General features: G+C 54.7%; 2 protein-coding genes across 2 annotated transcripts in view; both read left to right on the top strand.

Moving 5' to 3' along the window:
* The first annotated feature begins 92 nt into the window (after positions 1-92).
* TGME49_212900 (hypothetical protein) lies at positions 93-5,779 on the top strand. Its single transcript, XM_018779579.1, has 2 exons — positions 93-4,730; positions 5,064-5,779. The coding sequence occupies exon 1, from the start codon at positions 1,196-1,198 to the stop codon at positions 4,661-4,663; it is 3,468 nt and encodes a 1,155-aa protein (XP_018637863.1). The 5' UTR covers positions 93-1,195; the 3' UTR covers positions 4,664-4,730; positions 5,064-5,779.
* Positions 5,780-7,895: 2,116 nt separating this feature from the next.
* Positions 7,896-20,531, top strand: part of TGME49_212880 (surface antigen repeat-containing protein) — a gene marked incomplete at its 5' end in the record, with an annotated part of 28,971 nt that continues 16,335 nt past the window's right edge. The window contains 10 exons of the mRNA XM_018779578.1: positions 7,896-8,292; positions 8,666-9,807; positions 10,186-10,332; positions 10,619-10,665; positions 10,997-11,215; positions 11,887-12,324; positions 12,820-13,309; positions 14,300-14,869; positions 15,587-15,733; positions 16,353-19,994. Of these exons, the coding sequence (XP_018637862.1) occupies positions 7,896-8,292; positions 8,666-9,807; positions 10,186-10,332; positions 10,619-10,665; positions 10,997-11,215; positions 11,887-12,324; positions 12,820-13,309; positions 14,300-14,869; positions 15,587-15,733; positions 16,353-19,994 (7,239 nt within the window). The remainder of the gene's footprint in view (positions 8,293-8,665; positions 9,808-10,185; positions 10,333-10,618; positions 10,666-10,996; positions 11,216-11,886; positions 12,325-12,819; positions 13,310-14,299; positions 14,870-15,586; positions 15,734-16,352; positions 19,995-20,531) is intronic.

Below are 20,531 nucleotides of genomic sequence, written 5' to 3'. Positions count from 1 at the left end.
GAACGCCGGTAGAGTCCTGCTCGGCGCGACGCATCTCCTGTTGGCCGCTAGCGCTGCCAACTCGTGCCACCACACCGAATGACCGAATGTGAAACTGTACGGACCCTCCCAGCTCCATCCACTGCACGACGACACCCTTGCCTGACTGCGTAGTCGATCCAAGTACAAAGCGACACGCGAGCAACATGAGATAAACGTATCTGACCACTCTAGTTTGCCTTGGCGAGTATTTTTTTGACGACATGTGAGGTGTCTACTTTTGGAACGTTTCCAGCAAGCGGTTCAATTGAAGAGACGCATTGGCGTTATTTCGTGCAGCTTCCGTAGCTCGTCGAGCGTCTTGATCCTCAGTCGCAGACAGCATCTCAGTTTCCTTGTGGCATGTGAGCGACCGATTCAGTCACCGAACGGGTTTTTTTGTCGATACGCTGCGTGCCAACAAATTCAGGCTTCATTGCTAGGTCGAATGAGCCACTGGATGCCAGTCAAGCCCCGATTCGTGACAACTGCGAGTAACACCATTCGTTCATAGGAAGAGCCAGCCTTTCAAAAGTATCTATCGTCACTCCCCCCCAGGAATGGATGCGTGACATCGGCAGAAAGTGCTGGAAAAGTACTCGTGTCACTGTTAGTGGATTTAACATTTTCGCGTCCATCGACGATGCTGGACCTTCATTTTCCGTTTGCTGCCGTCACGGCTTCTGTACCGTTTGCTGCAGTTGCTGCCTGCGTGTTTACGCAGTGTTCCTCGCTGAGAGCTTTTCAGTTTTTCCATTCCGAGGCTCAGCCTCTGTTGTTCAGAGCTCCAATTCAGACCCTCAGCGACTACCAAACGCATGCTCATTCGTGTGGCTGAAGGCCCGTAGGTCGCCGCGACGCTAGCTCGTCGGACAAGGCAACAGCGATATTAACTTACTGACTTTAGGAACCGTGACCCGCGTTCAGGGGGATCCTCACAACGGCCGTTTCACCTTTTGGTGCGTCCGACAGCGCAGACGGGCGTTCCTGTATGAATTTGACCAGAACTTACCGGGCGGACTGGCCTGAGTGTGCATTGGCAGTTTCTCATCGTGCGGTGAAACCGCCGAGCATGCTAACGTTCTTCTTGGAAGCTGATGCCGGTTTGTCGAATTTGGTTTTTTTTTTCGTTTCGCTTCTTCTGCCAACTGACAGCGTGTTCTGATGCCCCGCCGGTATGACGGCGACTGCCCAGCACACACAGCTCACACTACAAAATAGTGTATTGCGGCGTTACGTTTCCGCTGACCAGGGACAGCGCCTGCGTTATTACACCAGACCGGCACAAAGGATTTCACTTGGATTTGCTAGGTCATCTCTGCATGCTGGATCAGACCTTTGTGCTTCACCCCATGATTCGCCGTGCTGCATTCCCGTGAATGTTGGCAGCAGAGACGGCGCCAACCACCAGTTCATTGTGCTTGCGGGTGTCCACGACACTCTTCCGGAACACCAGAGGGGGCGCTCTGCAGGAAATACGAGATATTGTCGGGCATCTGGTTGGTGTGGAACTACACTTCCAGGGAAGTCTGCTGGACTGTGTAGATCAGGTGAAGGCCAAGTTATTGATATTTTTGATGAAGCCGCCGTTGATAAATGCAGCTCTGTCCGTCGCAAATTGTCACGACCGCGCAGCTCATTTGACGGATGCAGAGCATCAGGGAAGGACTTGATCTTTAGCTCACAGAGGTCCTGCAGTGACACACCGCGAAGGCAGCCGTCTCGGGACAGCGAGGACGTGAATACTTTTCGAGACAAGCGGTCACAGTCGTGGGGATCGCGAGCGAGCTGCCTCTTATCCTCGCGCTCTCTCTCACCCCGGTGTGTCCACATGGATGGATACTTGGTTACAAGGGACTCTGAAGCCTCCGCGGCTGTAGTGCCGTTTGGCTATGACATTTCTGTGCCCGCCAGCGGTGTATCGCCTGTGCAGGTCGTGACGCCGGTCGTGGCAAAACCTGAGACAGAGGTAGACGTTGTGTCGTCCCGTGCACACCCACCGAGGCAAGATTCGGCTCCTCAGACAGACTACGTGTGGTCGTGGGAGCGTCGGCCGCCTCCACCGGAGTCTGTTGAGCCTCCGACCCTCCAAAGGGACATTTCGATTGGCGCTGCGACACTTCTCTCCCTCACAAACCCCAGTGCGTTGCCTGCGTCGGTAGCGGTTGCACAAGGATCCGCCCTGCCGTTGGTGCAGGGAACAGGACGCAGTGGACCGGGAGAGGGAAGCGTGTTGACGAATGTCCGGGCCATGTGCGAGTCGATTGAGCTGGCTCGCGCTCTCGCGAGCGTGTACTATACTTCCGACAAGCCGCTTGTTATGTCTTCCTTTCATCGGCATCCGGAGGTCGTCAGCGTTCTCGAAGATCTTCGACAAATGCGGACAGTTCTAGTTGACTCGGTTGAAAGACTTCAATTACAAGAGCTGGAGGAAGCCTTGCAGGTCGCGTGCATGCGAAGCCTGGAGGAGGAGGCAAATGCGGGAGGGGAGGTCGAGGCTGCAGAACTTGCAATGAAGCGCCAGTTAGCTCTCAACAAAGATAGCGAGGGCGGCTCTTCTGCTCTTGCAGGTGCTGGTGCGTTTGTGGTTGAGGCTGCTTCGAAGCTGGGCGGTTGCATACGACAGGCAACGTCGGAACTCTTGGGCATCGACAGGAGTTCGAAGGCACCAAAACCTTCGTCGAGCGGAAGTGAAACGGACTCAGCGACCTCAGCACGAAACGAGAACCGTAGCAGCCTCTCCACTGACCACTCGGTCAGCAAATTCAGCTCCTGTTGGTCTGCCACCGCTGATTCTTCCTTGCAAAGTACGAGAGAACCACGAACCACCACACTCCAGTCGTCAAGAGGCAGTGGTTCCAGCGCGTCTGCAGGCTCAGAGGATAAAAACGTTCTCATGTTAGAGGCAATTGACGAGCTACGCGAAAACGACCCAGGCCTGCCTAGAGAGAGCCGTCGTTTGCCCGCTGGCACTCGGATAGACCCTGCCGCACCGCCAACACCACCGGTCAACGGGAAGGAGGATCGGGTATTGGGAAGGCGACAGCAGCCGCGTACGATCCGAGGACGTCACGACCGACGCGGCCGCATGTTTGGAGGTGGCAAGACTAGGACTGCCGAAACGGATTTTGAGACCGCATCATTCGCTGCACTGACTCCGGACCAGTCGATAGCGGAGCCCCTTTCACGGAAAGGCAACAGCCGCTCATTATTGGGGGGAATGAAACGAGGCCGATCCATGCCTGAAACTGGGTCGCGGGCGTCGGCAAGCCGCCAGGAAGCTGCTCCCCCACCTCCTCCGCTCGTTGTTGCGCCGGGAGTCTACGTAGTCGGTGAAGCGTCAGACCGAAGACACGCCCACTGGCGGAATTGGGGTAGGCGCTGGTCTCATTCGGGTGTTCGAATAGACGATAAGTCGGGAGCAGCGAAGGCGTTTCAAGACTTCCGGACCTTGGAAGCTGCCAGACAGTTGGGGAGTGAACTGGCCGTGACTGCTGCAGGGAACGCAGCAGCTGCTGCTGCAGGTGCCGCGGCACGAGACGCTGAATCCCAGGCACCCCGCTGGCATTTTCGGCGGGGTAGCCGTCGCAAGAGTTCATCCGGAACACGATCAACTCAGGGCAGGTGCGATGCAGTCGGCGCTACGCCGCTTCTTTCCGTGCCGCAATCAGGTCAAGCCATCTCCACCACACCAGGTCAGCAGCTTACACCGTCTATTGAGGCGCCGGTTGACTGCAGCACTGGAATGGCTGGGGGTGCAGCAAGACATGTGCCAAGTGGAGTGTGGGTCGAGACGTTTGCTCCCACGGATGAACCAGGAATCAGCTCCCTACACTCTCTCGCGGCGAAGAGGGATTCGTCAGGACCACTGGAATTGATATTGCTTCGGCCAATTCCAGGACGCCCTCGTTCGGCATCCCATACGCAGGGTGGCGCTGTTTCTGCAAGCGGGAAGACAGGCGGGAAACCCAGTATCTCTGGCAGGGACCCCCAAACCACGAGGCAAAGTCGATCCCGGTGGCTTACCTTCAGGCTCCGCAAGCGACACAGAAAGTCTGGAATTGCCAATGTCGACGGAGTGGCGGAGTCGAATAGCGTGCAAACGCGAGAATTCAAATATCAATCGGAGCCGCGCGCCTCGCGGAACGGCAGAAACGAAACGCGATCTCTTTCCCGAGAGGCCGATACAGGCAACGAGAGGAAGGATTATGGACTAGAGGTGTCGAAAAATCGCAAAGCAGGGGCCTGGTTCAGACACGCGTTTTCCATGTCGAAGCACCGAGTAAATAAAGATGCCGGAAACATCGACGCCGATCAGGAACGGACGAAACACGCTGACTCTCTCATGTCGTGTCTAACTATGCCAGAGGAAACGACCTCCGCGATGCGTACAGGAAGTCTGCTGAGTCGTGAGAGCATGACCAGCAGAAGCCACGAGGAAGAGGACCGAGAGCGGCACAGCGATTTGAGTAGCGGAATTGAGACGCTGACTTCAAACAGCGGCGATTACCGTTCATCAGCGAATAGACTGTCACACGGGATGTGGTTGACCCGAAAGCTCTCAAGCCTGCGCTCCAGAAAAGGGGGGAAGAATCATAGTCCCCACCAGGACGATTGCGTGGCTCGTGCAATTGAAACGTCGTAGGATACGAGAGGCACTGAAGATGGTATTATTAAGGAGCATAATCGTCGGGCGAACGGCATTCGCACAGGTGACCTCAGTGTTGAAGCTTCAGATGTTAGGCGCGTACCACACTCAATTTCACAGAATGTGGAAGTCTGTAGAAATTAACGGCACCGCGGTATTAGATGGCAGAGTCATTAGGGGGCCGTGAACAAATTTAATAACGGACGGCTTTTGAGAACAACCGGATAGAGTGCAGTAATGGATAAGATCACGCAGGGAACGGTTCTGTATCCCTCTACCATTGGACGCTCGAAGTGGTGCCGCTCAAGTGTGACAGAGGCAGCAAAATGCGCTGTTGACTTCCGGGTGTGAGCAACATCGAGTTTAAACAGATGTGACATGCATTTTGTGTGTGTAGGGCCACCGTCATGAAAGAGCATCGTTTCAGCGTTGAGATAGATGTAGGGTTTTCTGAGAAGCACGCCGTTCATGAGACGAACGGCGATACGACAAGTACAGTCGGCACGAGCTTGAGTTGTGTGGTTGAGCTTCCTTGTGACTTCGTCCTTCAGTTTTTTTCGCTGAATGTGAAATATAGAAGGACCGCAGAAAGGTGCAGGTGTGGGATACACTGCAGGAGAAATCGTTTTTTTTGTGCACGAGAGAGAGCCCCATCTTGAGGGAGAGCTTTAATCTAGTTGCTTACACCCTTCAGCTGCGAGGGAAAACGACTGGTAGATGGAGCCCTCTCCAGCCTCTTCAGTGAACCATTCTGGGTGGTTTGGTTTCTATAGTGTGGAAACCGAACATCTAGATCAGTTTTTAAGGGACACATCATGTCGTCACTTCCCGTTCGTTGACTTTGCAGCATGCAGGGCGAAAAGTGGTGGGCTTGGCGTTACGTGGACTGGCTGCGTGTCGCGTGCACTGCATGTGAGCTTCAAGGGGGTTTCCAAGGTGTCCTCAAGGAGCATAAAGCCTTGTTTGAAGTAGATATTGTCTCAGATACTTTGCGTGGGTACAAAAGTTTCCCACCGTCGTGACGTGGACTTACGACAAAACTCGAGCCTCGCCTTTTTCGCCGGCTACCCGTGACGTTTGAGAAATCGTGGGATCTGCACAAAGGCTCCGAAGTAAAATTCAATTATAACTTGCTGTTCGGATCATCTCAGAAGTAACACAAACGGCTCTGGCTTCTAGTGAAAGTCTGGACACTCGAGACGACTATGCAGGTCAGTACATTACCCACGGTGGCACCTTCAGCCGCCGCCCGATGAGGCGAATATCGACGACGCTCACGGTGTCAGATTTTGTGGAGCCTTGTGAGCAGGCAATGACCAGCAGTGCACTTCTCGGTCTTTGCTTACTGCTACAAGAAAACATTTGAGGGCCGTGAAACCGCGCACCTTTTGCCACACTGAGTCTGGTGTCCATTTGACACACGGACGGGATGACGTTAGGCGTTCCCCCATCTCACGTTTACCACTGGTAGTTACACTACACCTGCGGAAACAAAGGAATGTGTCATGTGCCAAACTGACACGAGATCAAACGCAGACACTCTTTGACGCCAAGAGTGGTGGTAGCTCCTGCACTGTGAGACAGGGCCGGAGTGCAGGTCTCAAGAGTCCGAAAGGAACGTTTCGGTTCCACCAAACTGGAGGCGCGCGACAGAAGACGCTCCATACAACCAGATTCGGCTAGCGATTTATACGCTCCACCGTCCGCAACTCAGGTTCCTCTTCTGTGAGTGGCATTCACCACTGGACTTTGCCCAACGGTTTTGTCTGGATTTGGAGATCGGTGTGCGCGTCTCAAATTCTCGATAGTGGAGCCAGACACTCTAAGTCTCTACAGAAAAAAAGTGCGCGTCCTGCAAAACCTTGCGATATTTAAGAAATGTGGAACTTCACTCCTCAGTTCAGCAACCGGTTTCTGACGGCTACCTGCAGAGCAGGTCCCTAAATGCTTCTCCCTACCTTGAGTATATGCGTCAACCCGGAAACCGCAGCTCGACTGCTGTCGAGGAACAGGTCCTGCTGATGAACCGAGTGTGAAAAGTCCTGGTTTGAGGCGAATTTATGCCTTTGAAAACCGTTGGGGCAAACGGAGAACTCCAGTGCATTTAGCGTGGAAGAAGAAATCCGGAAAACGCGCTCGCTGTCTTGCCAAACAGGGGTGGCGTCTTCCCCACCTCTTCTTCCGACAAGCTGCCATCGCGAGACGGGGCTAGCGGGTGGCGGCGGAGGAGGGTAGAAACGGATCGTCTCCTTTTGAGAGATTCGCACATGGTACAGCTTTAACTCCTCTTCTGTGGAGCTGCGGTAAACGAAGACTCTGTGTATTTACGGGGAAAATAACAGAGGGAAACACGCTTCTACCGATGGCCACTCGACCAGAGGGGGTGCTGCGCTAACAAGTTTCAGCGCAGTCGATGACAATCGGACCACCACGACCATGAACACGTCCGCCACCCTCCAGAAATCTTTTTCCCTTTGCTCTGTTGTGTAAACGCTGTTTTCAGGAAAAGAGACCTTTCTCGCTGGAGCATGTGTCTGTCGCGTTTTCGGTGTCTGCGACCTCGTTGCGGTCTGCGGATGTCACATCGAAAATCCCTTATCCTGAGCTTCTTTTTCCTCCACACCGAAGGCGTTTCCTCTCCTTTTCTTGCGGAGGCCCTACCCTCCACGGCAAACAGAAGCAATAGCTGGTCGTCTATTCCCTTGCTCTTTCGTTTGTGCCGTATCGCAGCCTCCTCTGCTTCTGACCAGAAAATGACCGTGGAACCGATTGTCTCACGCGACGATCCTTTCTCTCTTTGACCCTCTGGGGAGATGTCTCTGCCTGGATTTCGCCGACTTGCACATTTTGTTTCGAACTCTCCGAGTCTACACGAACACCGTTGTTTCCCCCTTCCTTGTCGATGTTTCCTTCCCATCTACCTTTTGTCTCCGCTTCTGCCTTCTTGTGAAACTTGTCAACGCTGACCTTTGCGCGCCTCTTGTCTGTGACTCCAGCGGGAGAGTGGACAGTTTTTTTTCCTTGGGACGGAGAGGCCACCGCGTCCCCTTCGTTGCCTGCTCCGGAGCAGGCGAGAATTTTTGCAGCTGGACCCTGAATCGTCCCGCAGAGAAGGAGCCTCAGTTGTATACGGGAGGTAAATCGCCAAGCCTGCTCGGCTGTCGGCTCTCTTCATGTGCAGCAAAGCGCGTTGGAGGCCGAAGGGTCTGCGTTCCCAGAGGCCTGCAAAATGGTGACCCAGTTTCATCCCGTGCGACCGCCTGTGCGGGCGACTGTCACTGCGGTTTCTTCGCCTGCTTTCTCCCCGCCCTCCTCCATCCCTTCCGACGGACTTCCTGGCCGTCTCTCTGTTCCAGAGACTTCTCGTCCTTTCGATCCCTCTGTGTCTGATTTCGCTCTCTCTGGTAGGAGCCAGGCAGCCGTCGATGCAGACTCCGGCGTTCCAGAGCGACACCCCGATGCGGCGCGGATGGCCTACCGTGCAGAACAGTCGACCGGCGACTACGGGTCGAGCTCCGCATACGCCCTCGCGCGAGAGCGACGTCGCCAACTGAGGGGAAGGAGCCGCCCCGCTTCTGGAGAAGGCCGAGGGACGATTCTTCGAAATGCTTTACCAAGAGCGAGCTGTGAGGAGAGGAAGAGAGAGACGCATGCCTCTATAGATTCGCCGTAGACGTTATCGGGGCTCTCTTCACGAGTGCAGAGCTTGCGCAGGATCAGTTCCTCCCCACTTCCCGTCTTTGTGCGTCTGTGGCATGCCCGCCTACCGGCTGGTTTGGGTTTCCACGTCTTAACCTTTCACTAGTGTTTTTAGATTCTGCGGCACCTTCGCTTCACCTCAATCCTGGGGGAACTTTGTTTCTTGGCATCCTGCTGTTTTTACGGTGGAGACAGAACGCGACCTGTCAGGGTTTCGCACTCGACCGAACACACATGAAACTACGACGCATGCGTTGATGCGTCTTTGTCTTTTCTCTCTGGTATGCGATTCTTCTGCAGCTTGCACCCCTCCGGTGCTCTCGTCAGGGAGCGTTCCGCAGTCAGCCCAGCAGAGGCCCGCAGCGTCACTGGTCTCGTGGAAGGCCGGCAGGTTTTCTGGGAACGTCTCAAGACGCTGTGTCGCCTGCTCTGCAGGAGATCAAGACCGAGTTGCTTCGGACTCGCGGGGGGACGCGGCGCTGCACTCCGCGGCTCTTCACCGACCTGCGTCGGTCTCGCCTCAGCGGACGCGCGCAGCGACGGGTGCGAAAGCCGTCGCCTTTCCTCTCGACGCCCCTGACGCTGGGGGCCCAGGTTTATGTACACCGCAGACTGGCTCGGGCCTGGAGGTGTCTGGCCATGGCAAGCGCCGCCTCAGTTTTCAGCAGGATTTTACTTGCGGGATTGAGCGAACGCTGCTGCCGCACCTGGCGCTTCCGAGTGTCGACGTCTCGTCGCGGGGGTTTCCAGGACGAGAAACGACGGTCTGGCAAGACCAGGCGGTGGGTGGCCGCTCTGACGAAGCTGAAGAAATGGACCTGAACAGCGGAGCCGGGGTGACGGATCGCTTTTACGTTTCTCCTCAGAAGTGGCGCTGCAGCCAAGCGGCTGCGAGGACCGCGAGTGCCCCGCGGAGTGTCACGACAGCTGGGAGGGGCACCAGTCTCGCGTCGAGCGTATCGGAGTCCCAGTCTCAGCTGCTTCCGGCGTCGCCTGGCGCGTCTTCAGTTGCTGCCTGTACACCCGAGGAGGACGCGCTTCGGGCTCTCCAACGCGAGCAGCAGCAGGACCTGTTTGCGGCTCTCCTGCGGAGCCGCCAGGCGCGTCTGGCGACGACTCCAGGCGCGTCTGACGTCTGGACAGAAGAACGAAATTTGCAAAGGGGCGAGAAAGAAGGTGCCCTGCGTCCACCACATCCGAGTTCCGCTGCGGATTCCGGTGTCTCGACGGGCGACAGGCTCGAGGGCGGCTTCCCGAAAACGGACGCTCCGCGGACTGCGCAAACACCCGGGAGAGCCTTTTTCGATGTCGCTGCTGAGCAAGTCGTCTTCTACCAGCGACAAGCAGAACTGTTCCGAGCGAAGTATGAGGACGCCGAGAGACGCTGTGCCGAAAGAGATGCAGCAGTCCATGAACGCGATGTGAAAATCCAGTTCCTCCAAGTAAGCCGCTCTCGGGTCGGCGTTGTCCTCCGAAAAGAAGAAATCCCTTGATAAAGCCTCAGCGACTTCATTTTTACAACACTTAATAATACAATTCACCACCTCTCGTTATATATATATATATATACATATATATGTATATCCGTTCACATACGTATATATGTATGTACATATATCTATTTGCACATCTATATGTTTATCCATATATGTATATGTACACAGGTGCCTACATGGGCGTAATCAGACCGTTGCGAGGGCTGACCTCGTCGAATCGTTTTTTGGCCATGTTGCAGCTCTATATGCTTTGCGCGCAGTTTTCTCTGCATGCGCGCGGCAGTCAGCCTGCCGAGGTTTTCGATTTTTACCGCTTGTCTTCAGGCGCAAATTGCAGCTCTGACTCACCAGGTGCAGACTCTGCAGCACCCAGAAAGAGGCAATGTGACAGACCGCGCCGAGGAAAAGGCCCTCCCGCAGCTTGTCGATCCTCCAGCCGAGGAGACGGAGGAGGCCGTTGTTGTTTCCAAGGTCAGTGAAAAAGCAGAATCCGACATCCATATAAACATGCATACAGGAAAATATACATATATATATGTATGCATATTTGTAGATAACTGACGTGAATATGTATGCATGTATACATTATTAGTCACATGGTAGGAAAATATGCCTGTAGAGGTAATTATGCATACGCACATATAAACCCACGTCTATATATATAAATATATAAATATATGAATATACATGTGCGTAAATCAGTGCCGTCGTTTTTGAATTTCGCTTGTGGTCTTGTCGTTGTTAAATTTTCTTCCAGGCCTTCCATGAGGCCCAGTTGGCTCGGGCTCGCGAGGAGACAAAGACGTAAGGAAGGTGTAGCGGAGGGGGGTTTAGCGAAAAGGCTTGCGACTGCAAAGAGCTGGAGAGCAGCTCTTTTCCGGTCTCTTTCACGATTGTTTTTGCGTAGTAACCAGTGGTCGCGATGTCTGTGTCCGTCGCTGTCGCCTTTTAAACGCTTTGTGTGTTTCGTTGCTAAGCCTTTCCTCCAAGCGTCGCTTGATTTCGATTCCGATAAGAAAACATCCTGGAGCTGTTTCAGTTCTTAACTCTTTCGAGAGAGGAGGCGTTCGATACTTCTTTCTTCCCTCCGAAGTTTCTTGAAGTTTTCATATTTTCTGTTTTTCCTTTCCTTCAGGCTCCGCCAGAAGATTGCGGCTCTCCAGCAAGACATCCGCCCCGCTGTGGTGTCGCCGTCGCAGCCGTCAACGCGTCCTTCCTCGGAGACAGCAGTGACTCGAGGAGACAGAGAGACAGCAAACGACAAGCGGCATGACACGCGCAGCGAGGACGAGAGGACGAGGGAGTTGACGGAGAGGCTCCAGGCTGCTCTTGCGGTCAATGAAAGTCTGAGAGAGTAAGAAAGCAGGAGTTGTCGACATGAGCTGAGCTCAGCACTGGAGGATTGAACGGCGTAAATATCGCTGTGTTAGCATCCCCTATGGCAAGCCGCGGGGATCCAGAAGGTGTGGCTGCGACGCATCTCGAGCGAAGAGAAACGGAGGAGCACGAGGGAAGGAACCAAAAAGCAGAAAACTCGGAGTCGCTCCTGATCTGCGACGCGCACACCCTTTCAGTCTTTCTTTCTGTCGGGGCGCTTCTGCCTCAGACGCATTCTGATTGAAACGCGTTGTGCGTAGAATGAGGTCTTCCGCCTAGGGGCTGCGCTTTGTAAGAGACAGTGCCGTCTTTGTTGTCAAGGAAAGACGCCTTATTCTCGCCGCCCGCTGTGTTTTCGAAGCTCTCGTTTTCCGTCGGCGTCACCAGGGCTCCATGACTTTCGCTCTCCTGTGTTTTTAGGTCACCACTCGTCTCCACACGTTCTCTGTTGAGGTTTTTACATGCTTCCTTTTTCTTCGTTCCGGGCGTCCCCGCAAGTGTGTCCATTTGCTTTGCTTCGACTGCTGCATGCTCCCCTGTTCTCTGTCTATTGCAGCCTGATGCATTGCTCATTCTTTTTAAGGACTTTTCCACCTTTTTTCTCTCTCGTTAAGCCATCCCCTGATCTACTGGTCTTTGTTTGCTCAGGGAGCTTCTTGAGGCGCGACAGCAGCTCTCGCTTCTTCGTGCATCGTCTGGAACTCCCTCCGCTTTCCCTGTCGCTGAATCGCCTCAAACTGGAGCTTTGAAGGCTTCTTTTTCGTCTTCTCCCGCGCTCAGTGGACCGGGGGCGGCGGGGGCGTTCTCCGCGCCGGACGCGCCGAAACTGGAAGTATCTTTCTTACCGAATGTTTCTCGAGCTTCGGACTCGTCGAGGCGAGCGACTTCGCTCTCGAATTTGCCGAGTGTCGAAGGCTGCAGATCTCGAGAGAAGAGTCCCGAAGATCTTCTTTTGTCCAGCAGTTCGGGAGGCTTCTCGAGACCCCACAACTTGGCCCTGCGGCGCGAGCTCGCCGTGCGAAGGCGGCTGAACGCACAGAGGAAGCAGAGGTGCCTCGAACTGGAGCAGCAAGTCCACGTCTTAGCGTAAGACGTTGAAGTTGCGGGGGGACTCAGTTGAGGCTTGCGAGATTCCAGGCGATCTATTCAGAACCGAAAGGCGCTTTTGGAAAGAAAGACAGAGGCGACGAAAGATCTAGGAAAAGCAAATTGAAGGGGAAAAAGGTCGAACGAGTCTCAGATGTTTTTGATGTGTGGAGATAGACACAGCTTGTGCGGAGAGGGACGCAATACGCATACATGTGACTTCTAGGGGGCGTTCGCGAATCTGTCTTGCCCGTGGCGCTTTCCTCGTTCGTTCTCGGCTGTGCAGCTCGCTCTTCGTCCTGTGTTTTTTTTCTTCGCCTTCATTTTTTTTCACGCGGTTTCCCTCCCGTTCTTCTTCGTCTTTATGTGCCATTCGTGCGCTTCCTCTTCGGTTTTCCTTCGCCCTTGTGTCTTCCTTTTCTGCGCTTCCGTCTCGCTTTCTTTCTTGATCTCTCTTCATCTGCCTCACACTCCTCTTCTCGCCTGCCTCTTCAGGTCGTCTCTGGAAGTCGCTCGCGAGCAGGCGCGCGCAGCGGAGAGTGTGGGGTTGTCTCTGTCTCAGCAGCTGCAGACGCAGACGGAGGAAGCTCGCTGTCTTCAACGTCGAACTGCGGAGGCCGGGAAGCTCCTGCGCGTTGTTCAGGAGCGGCTCGAGACTGGCGAACGCTTTGTGGCCGTCCTGCGAGAGCAACGAGAAGAGTACAAAGCTCTCCACGAGCACCACACCGAATGCCTGGAAGAAAATCGGCGCCTGCGCGCGAGCATCGAGCGTCTGGAGACGGAACGCATGTCTCTTCTGGAGCGTACCGAGAAGAGCCGCGTTGAATTCCTTGCCCTCGTCGCGGAGAAGGGCCGCAGCGACAAACAAGCTCGCGACGCTCTGCAGCGGCTCGCGGAGGCCGAGAGCCAACAGGAAAGGAGCACTCAGGCTCTGAAACTGCATGCACAAGACCTCGAGGAACGCCTCGCGAAAAAAGAGGAGCAAGTGAGACAACAAGACGTGCAGCAGAGGGGATATTGGTTCGCACCCGGAGCCGAAGTCGCAGGAAATACGTCTTTCTTGGCTTCTCCAATATGACGCGTGACAATTACAGATAGTCCAGGTCTCCCGTCTGCCGCCAACTGTTGTTTGATTTGTACTCCATGCCTTTCAGGTGGAACTTGATGCATGCTTTTGGATGTTGGAACATGGTTTGGAAACGTTTTCTGGGAGGCTGCATGCACACCGAATGTTGACTGCGCGAGTCCAGTGAACGAAATCCCCCGAGATGTAAATCAGGTGGACAGCACGGGGAGGTTCCACTGTGAGGTTCCGCAACAGGGCGAAAGAGGTGACTCTAGCGGTGTTGCGCAGAGGACGGGGAACTGTTTCACAGACTCTGGCTGACTTAGCAGTTGTGTTCACCGTACCCATTCGACTTTATGTGAAGCGCAAGAGCTGCGAGAGAGAAAGTTTAGGCTTTCGATGAAACCTCTTTGAAAGAAGAGGCTGATAGGACTACCGTAGGCACATAAGATACAGCAGCAGCGGCTAAACTACAGAAGGCTGGGGTAGTGTCTATACATACCAGGCGTGGAAAGCGTTTCTTCGTTTGTTTTTCTACCATTCTTTCGCCCTGCGTTTCGGAACAAGTGAGATTTCTTCTCTGGCATCGCGTTCGGGTGGATGGCTCACATCGGACTACGGAGAAGACTGCGTCGAGAGGGCCGAACAGTCCACTGCTTTTCCGACTCACGGCCTCCCCGACGCTCCCGTGAAGAGTCGCGGATGAGGAGGCAGCACCTGTACAGCTACGATACTCGTTCGCTTTTCCTGTTTCTGATTCTTTCCCCTTTGTTTCGATCGCGTGACTCTTTCTGCTTGTTTCTGAGTCTTCCCCGACGGAGGAAAGCCCAGCGGTTGTTCCTCGTTTCTTCAAATCTTCTCTCGAATGAACCTGTGGACTTGCGTCCTTTTCGCTTCCTGTCCCTGCAGGTACGATCTCTGCGAGGAGAACTGGAGGCTGCGATCGTACGCGCCGAAGCAGCTGAGCGCGAGTTCTCGCGCCTGCGGAGTAGCTTGTCTTTGGCGTCTGGGCCTGCAGACTTTGCGGCAGGTTTTCCTGCCTTTTCGAGTGAAGAAGCGTCAACAGTCGCCGCGAGCGAGGAGCACAGCAAGCATGCAAAAGAAGCTCAGCTGCAGCTCGTGCTGCTGCTGGCCGAGTGCGCAGAAGAATCTCTGCGCATGTCTGCGCAGCGCGAGAAACAACTGAGTAGAGAAGTGACAGAACTCGAGAGACAACTTGACCGTGCACTGCAGACCATGGACGAAGCCTCTGAGCAGGCAGAGGCGCTTCTCGCCGACCACGAGGCCGCCGGCGCGGTGTACATACAGCCCGCCTACACGGCGGGAGAGACGCTCTTTTGGACCTCGCAGCAGCTTCTGGACGTTCTGCAGAACCGAGCGAACTGGGCCGACCTCGCGCGAGGCCTCGAGCAAAGAGAACTGGAACTCGAAGCCCGACTTTTATTCGCGCATCAACAGAACGACGGACTCCATGATGAGGTCAGACGCCTTCAAGGGAGAGACGCGAAACTTCGCTGCCCGAGGAGTCGTTGCTGAAGTCTCACGCCTTCTGACTTGTTGCATGCGAAGAGAGCCAGCAAGCGGTGCAGATACAGTTTCTATTCACGCACGAAAAAGTCGTGATCAGACCGTTCCGTAAATATCTGTTTTCACCACAAACATAACATGTATTTGCCAATGGTTACACAGGTGACATATATATATCTGCTCTTCTCTCACACTCACGCATATATATATATATATATGTATATATATGTGTATATATATGTATGCATCATTAAATATATGACAAAAATCTGTAGACTTCTCTATCATGTGTATATATAAATATGCATAAATATGCATGCTCGTGAAATGCACATGCATTTTTATGTCGGCCACGGGGGGTGTGCGTGAAGCTTCGCTTGCCCGAGGAGTCGTTGCTGAAGATCTCTGCAGCTTTTTTTCGGTCTCTCTCTCTCTAGAGGTCGCCTTTTTGATTTTCAGAAGTTTTGCAAGGAGCGCCATGCTTGCTTCGGGGTTGCGTTCTCGTCCTTGCAAAGACACAGGCTTCACAGAGATGGTTCTTCGCGATGTCTTTTGAGTCTCTTTGTTGGCCTCGCTTTCCTTGTCCATGTCCGGTCGACAACGCGACGCAGACTACTTCGTTTTCGTCAAAACTTCTCCCGCGCGCTGTTTCGTTCTTTGACTTCTCAGGCGAGGCGACTGGAGACGCGCCTGCAGAAGAGCGAGCAACGGACTCTCTGGATTGCCTCGCAGTTCCTCGCCTTGATGGACCGAGGAAACAGCGAGGCTGAAGACTCTTGCGAGAGCAAGGAGGAAGATGCCCAGTTCGCGCAACAAGTAATCCTCTCATTCTTTTTGGCAAATACAGAGCTCTCGATTTCGATGTCTGAAACCCCAAAACTCTGTGCAGCCCTCGTTCTGCTTGTGTCTTCTCACAACAACACCCCTTTTCATCAAGACTCTTCTCAACACAAAAAACGCAATTTCACGTTGATACGCATGCAACTTATACGCATATATATATATATATATATGGGTATATGCATATGTTTATGTTTTAGGTACTAACATATTATTACGTATGCGTCACTATATATGCATACATATATATGTATATATATGTATAGAGAGGTAGATATATTTATTTATATGTACATGCGTGTATAGGACAAGGTATGTACGGATGTGTCAATAGATTTGTTTTTTTTTGCATACCGTTTTCATGTGTGAATTTTCATTTATATGAGCGTTTCCACGTGCAGGCTTACGCGATTTTCGTCTGTTTGCTTCCCAAAGTTTATACTTAACTGCCGGCTGATCCTGTCTTGACTCGACTGATGTATATATATATGTATATATATATATATATAGGTATTTCAACCGTGCTGGGGTTTCTGATTCCTTAGATCTCCCGTCATGTATCTTTTTTGCGCCTCTTTGATATGCGTTGTCGTAGATGTCATCGGTTCGCGAAAGCGAGGCGCGGCGGCAGCGAAGCCTCTTGGAGGAGGAGAAGATGGAGACCGAGCGGGCAGCGCTTCTTCAGCGTCTGGCGAGAGAGTCCTCTCGTGCGTCTGCGACCGAGCAGGCGAACTGGCACCTCGAGTCTCGCGTCGAGGATTTGAGAGTTGCGCTTGCAGAGATAACGGCAGAGAGAGATTCAGTGTCCGCGGAGCTCGCTGAGGAGAAGGCGACAGCGCGAGACCTTGCCGAACGTCTGCAGGTCTCGGAGGCTGCGCTGGAGCGTCTGAAGAAGCGTGAGAGAGAAGCGGTTTCGCGAGACTTCTTCTGCGGCTCTGAGGCGGACAGTCACGCGGTAGGCGCCGCAGAAGGAAGCGGTCGGAGTCCAACTCACCTCGAGTCGCTCGTTCAACAGAGAGACGAACTTCAGGAGATGTGCCAGGAGCTCGCACAGCGCCTGGAGGCGATGACCCGCGGCATGACGAGACAGCAGGAGGAGCGAGCAGCGAACGAGGAGAGGGTCGAACGGGAGACTCGGGAACTGCATGCGCGGTGGAAGAGAGCCGCGAGCGACTGCGAGAGTCTCGCGCAACAGAAAGCCGAACTCGAGACGCAGCTCCAGGACTTGTCGGAGAACTGTGCAGCTGCAGAAGTCGCCTACCGCGACCTCGAGAAGAAGTGGATGGAGGAGAGAGAGGCACACAATCGCCTAGACGATGAGGACAGAAGGTCTGGGCGGGAGGTTCGACTGTCCAGGAGAGAGAGGAGACTGGCGAGAAGAAGACGAGGCGGTGTCTCGGATGAGGAGGCTCGACCGCGCGACGGTGCGTCTTCTCTCCAATCGTCGCTTTCTTCTCTCTCGCCGTTTGAGGAAGATGGCTCAGAGCTCGCGAGAAGACGACCGGCCGCGGAGGAGGCCGTCGAGCGAGAGACGAACCTGAAGAAAGAACTCGAAGCTGCGCATCAGCAGAAAAACGAGGCGGAAGAAATGTGCAAAGAACTCGGCACCCAACTCGCAGTGTTGACGACTCTGCTCGAAGCGGCCACAAAGGAAAAAGAGGATCTCGTCGCTGCGGCCAACCGCGGGCACAAAGGACCTGTCAGCGAGCAGGAGTCGCCTTCTGAGGAGAAGAGCGATCTGAGGAGAGACAACGGAGATTCGGAGCTGGTGGAGAGCCGCGAGGCGTTGCTGGAGAAACTGCATGCACGGGAAGAGGAACTGGGAGAAGCTCGACGCGCGCTGCTCCTCGAAAAAGAGACAAAGGCGCAGCTGGAGGAGCAGCTCGCGGTCGAGACGCGGAAGAGAGAGATGCAGCACCAAGCGAGTGAGGAGGCGAAGGAACGCGAGGAACGGGAGAGAGAGGAGAAGGCGCGTCAAGCGGCGGACCTCGCTGCAGACCTCGCCAGGGCGAACAGCGAGCTGACTTCGATGCGAGAGAAACTGGCAGCGAGCGAGGTTGCCCGCGCTGCACTGGAGAAGGCGGAAGTCGCTCGAGAGGAGACGACGAAACTTTCCTTGCAGCAACAGAGCGAGAAGGAGGAGATGCGCCAGATGGCAGCGGCCGAGGTGGCGGACCTTCGTAACACCTTGGCCTCCACGCAGGAGGAGTTGGCAACTTTGCGAGGGCGTCTGCAGGAATGGGAGGCGACCGCGACAACGCCTGGACGCTTGGCGGAGGAGTTGCAGGAACTGCGACGCGTAGTCGACTTCCAAGAAGTGGAGAAGCAGCAGCTGCTCGAGTCGCTGCGGGAGTGGGAAGAGAAGGAGGAAGAACACCAAGCGGCGATGAAGGAGTTCGAAGGCAGCTACGTCGCTCTGCAGAGAGAGGCCTTCGACGCGCGCGCTCAGCTGCAGCGCATGATTCGCGTCGTGGAAGAGCACAAGCGACGACGACTGCGCGCTCTCCAGGAGAAGAAGCGAGGAGCAGGAGGCGCGAGCCAACAGGAAGAGAAGAGCGCCGGCGAGGGCGCATCCGAGGAGACAGGAAGCGACTTCGGTGAAGCAGGGGAGGCGAGCGCCGAGGCGACGCCACGAGGCCTCGAGGCAGCTGTGTCGGAGGTAGAACTGCAGGCGGCAGAGGACCATGACATTCTCGTCGGACGGGTCGAAGAGCTGGAAAGGATGCAGACCGAACTGGAGGAGCAGCGGCGAATGCTGACGAAGCATCTGCAACAAACGACTGAGAAGCTGCAGGAGCAGTGCCAAACCACTTCGGAGCTGCAAACGCGGTGCGTGCAGCTCGCGGACGCGCTCGAGAAGGCCCGAGCCTACGGCGCGACGGAGAAGCATGGAGAAACACCGGGCGCGTGTGAGAGTGGGGAAGAGACACTGCGACAACGCCTGGCGAGCGCCGAGGAAGAACTCGACAGGCTCCGCAGAGAGAAGGAAGAACTCGCGAGCCGCGAGGAGACTGCGCGGGGTCAGGAGCAGGCGTTTGAGGTGGAGCTCGCGAAGGCCCGACGGGAAGCCGAAGACAAAGCAGAAATCCACATTTCAGAGATCCAGCAATTCTACGAAGCGCTGCAGGCGAAAATGGAACGCGCGCATGCAGAGGCGGAAAACGCACTCACCACAGAGGTACAAGCTCTCAGGAGCGAAGTCCAGCGACTTAAGGCACTTGCCGCGGCTCAGACAGAGCCGACCCTAGACCAGAGACAGGACGAGTTCGAAAGGGAGAGAGAGAAGGAGTTGGAGAGAGAGAAGGAGTTGGAGAGAGTTGTCGCGGAACTTGAGAGAGAACGAGAAGAGAAGGCCAGACGCGAGGCCGCACACGAGAGAGAGGTTGCGAAGACTCGCCAGGAAGCTGAGGCGGCGGCTGAGATGCGTGTATCGGAAATTCAAGATTTCTTCCAGAAGCTTCAAGATCACATGACTCAGTCGCATGCACAGGCGAAGAGCGAGCTGCTCGCGAGAGTCGCCGTCCTCGAGAAGGAAGTCGCCGACCTCCGCGAACAGACGCCGAAGGAGCAACGAGAATCTGGCACCTTTCAACTCGAAGTCAAAGAAATCGGACGCAAAGAAGACGAAATGGAAGATGCCGAGGTTGAACGCATGGGTGCCAAACAGAGTGGAGACAAACAGACTGCATACTACGAGTTTGAGCGCTCCGTTGGAGAGGCGGAACCTGCGTCTCGAGCCCACGAAGAGAGCCCAGAGGCAGAAGGCAGACTGGAGCGTTCGGCTGAAGCTTTTGAAGACGCCGCCGCTTCACCTCAAGAGTCTCCGTTCTACGCATGCTCGCCCTGCTCGTCCTTCTCGTCTGTCAGGGAATTCCCCGAGGAGCTTGCGGCCGAGGACGAGAACGGTCTCGCGGAGACGCTACGCCGCGAGGTCGAGCAGCTGCATGCGCAGTGCCGGACGCTCCGCGAGCGCGTCGCGGCGCTCGAGAAGGCCGCAGAGGACAAGGGAAATCTGCTGGCGAAGACAGAGGACGAAAAGCGAGACGTCGAGGAGCAGCTGCGCCAGACAGTTGCCCGTGTGAAAGACCAAGCCGACAGACTCGCGCGTATGTCTCAGCAGTGCAGCATGCGAGGCCAGGAACTCCAAGACTTGCAACGCAGAGAGGTCCAGCTCCGCCGCCAGGTTGAAGAACAGGAGGAAAAACAGAGAGAGCAGAATGCCCGAATGCTGCAGCAGGTGAGACACGACGACGCCGAAGAGTAGCATCTGGAGAGCAACATTTGTGCAAGTCCTGGCGAACGGTGGTTTCTTGTGTTTTCAAAGAAGTCACTCTTTCTTGACGAAGGAGAACAGGCAAGGCTTCACCAAGTTGGACGCCTCTTGTTCTCTAGTCGAGCCTGGGAACGGGAGACATTGTGCACCTTGAAAAACAGAGAGAGCTGGCGGATGCGCTTCTGCGCCAGAAGGTGGAGGGGGACCTCAGCGAGTGCATTGTCAAGCCTGGTCGTGGAAAATCGCTGCATGCGCGGCAGAGAACCTGAGAAACTGCGAAGAAATGAAGAAATCTGACAAGCGAGGTTCAAAGAGAGATTGAAGCCGCAATGAACTTCAGCGCTTCAACTCGGTAGAGCACTTCGTCGGGCCTCGTTCATTTATGTCGATCTCTTCATATCTCCACATATATTTGAATATATATGTATATATATGTATATATATATATATGTATATACATATATATGTATGCATGTATGTATGTACACCGATTGTTCTACG

Source organism: Toxoplasma gondii, chromosome V (genome assembly GCF_000006565.2).
Source record: "Toxoplasma gondii ME49 chromosome V, whole genome shotgun sequence".
NCBI classification, from domain to species: domain Eukaryota; phylum Apicomplexa; class Conoidasida; order Eucoccidiorida; family Sarcocystidae; genus Toxoplasma; species Toxoplasma gondii.
This window is presented reverse-complemented; position numbering and strand designations above follow the sequence as displayed.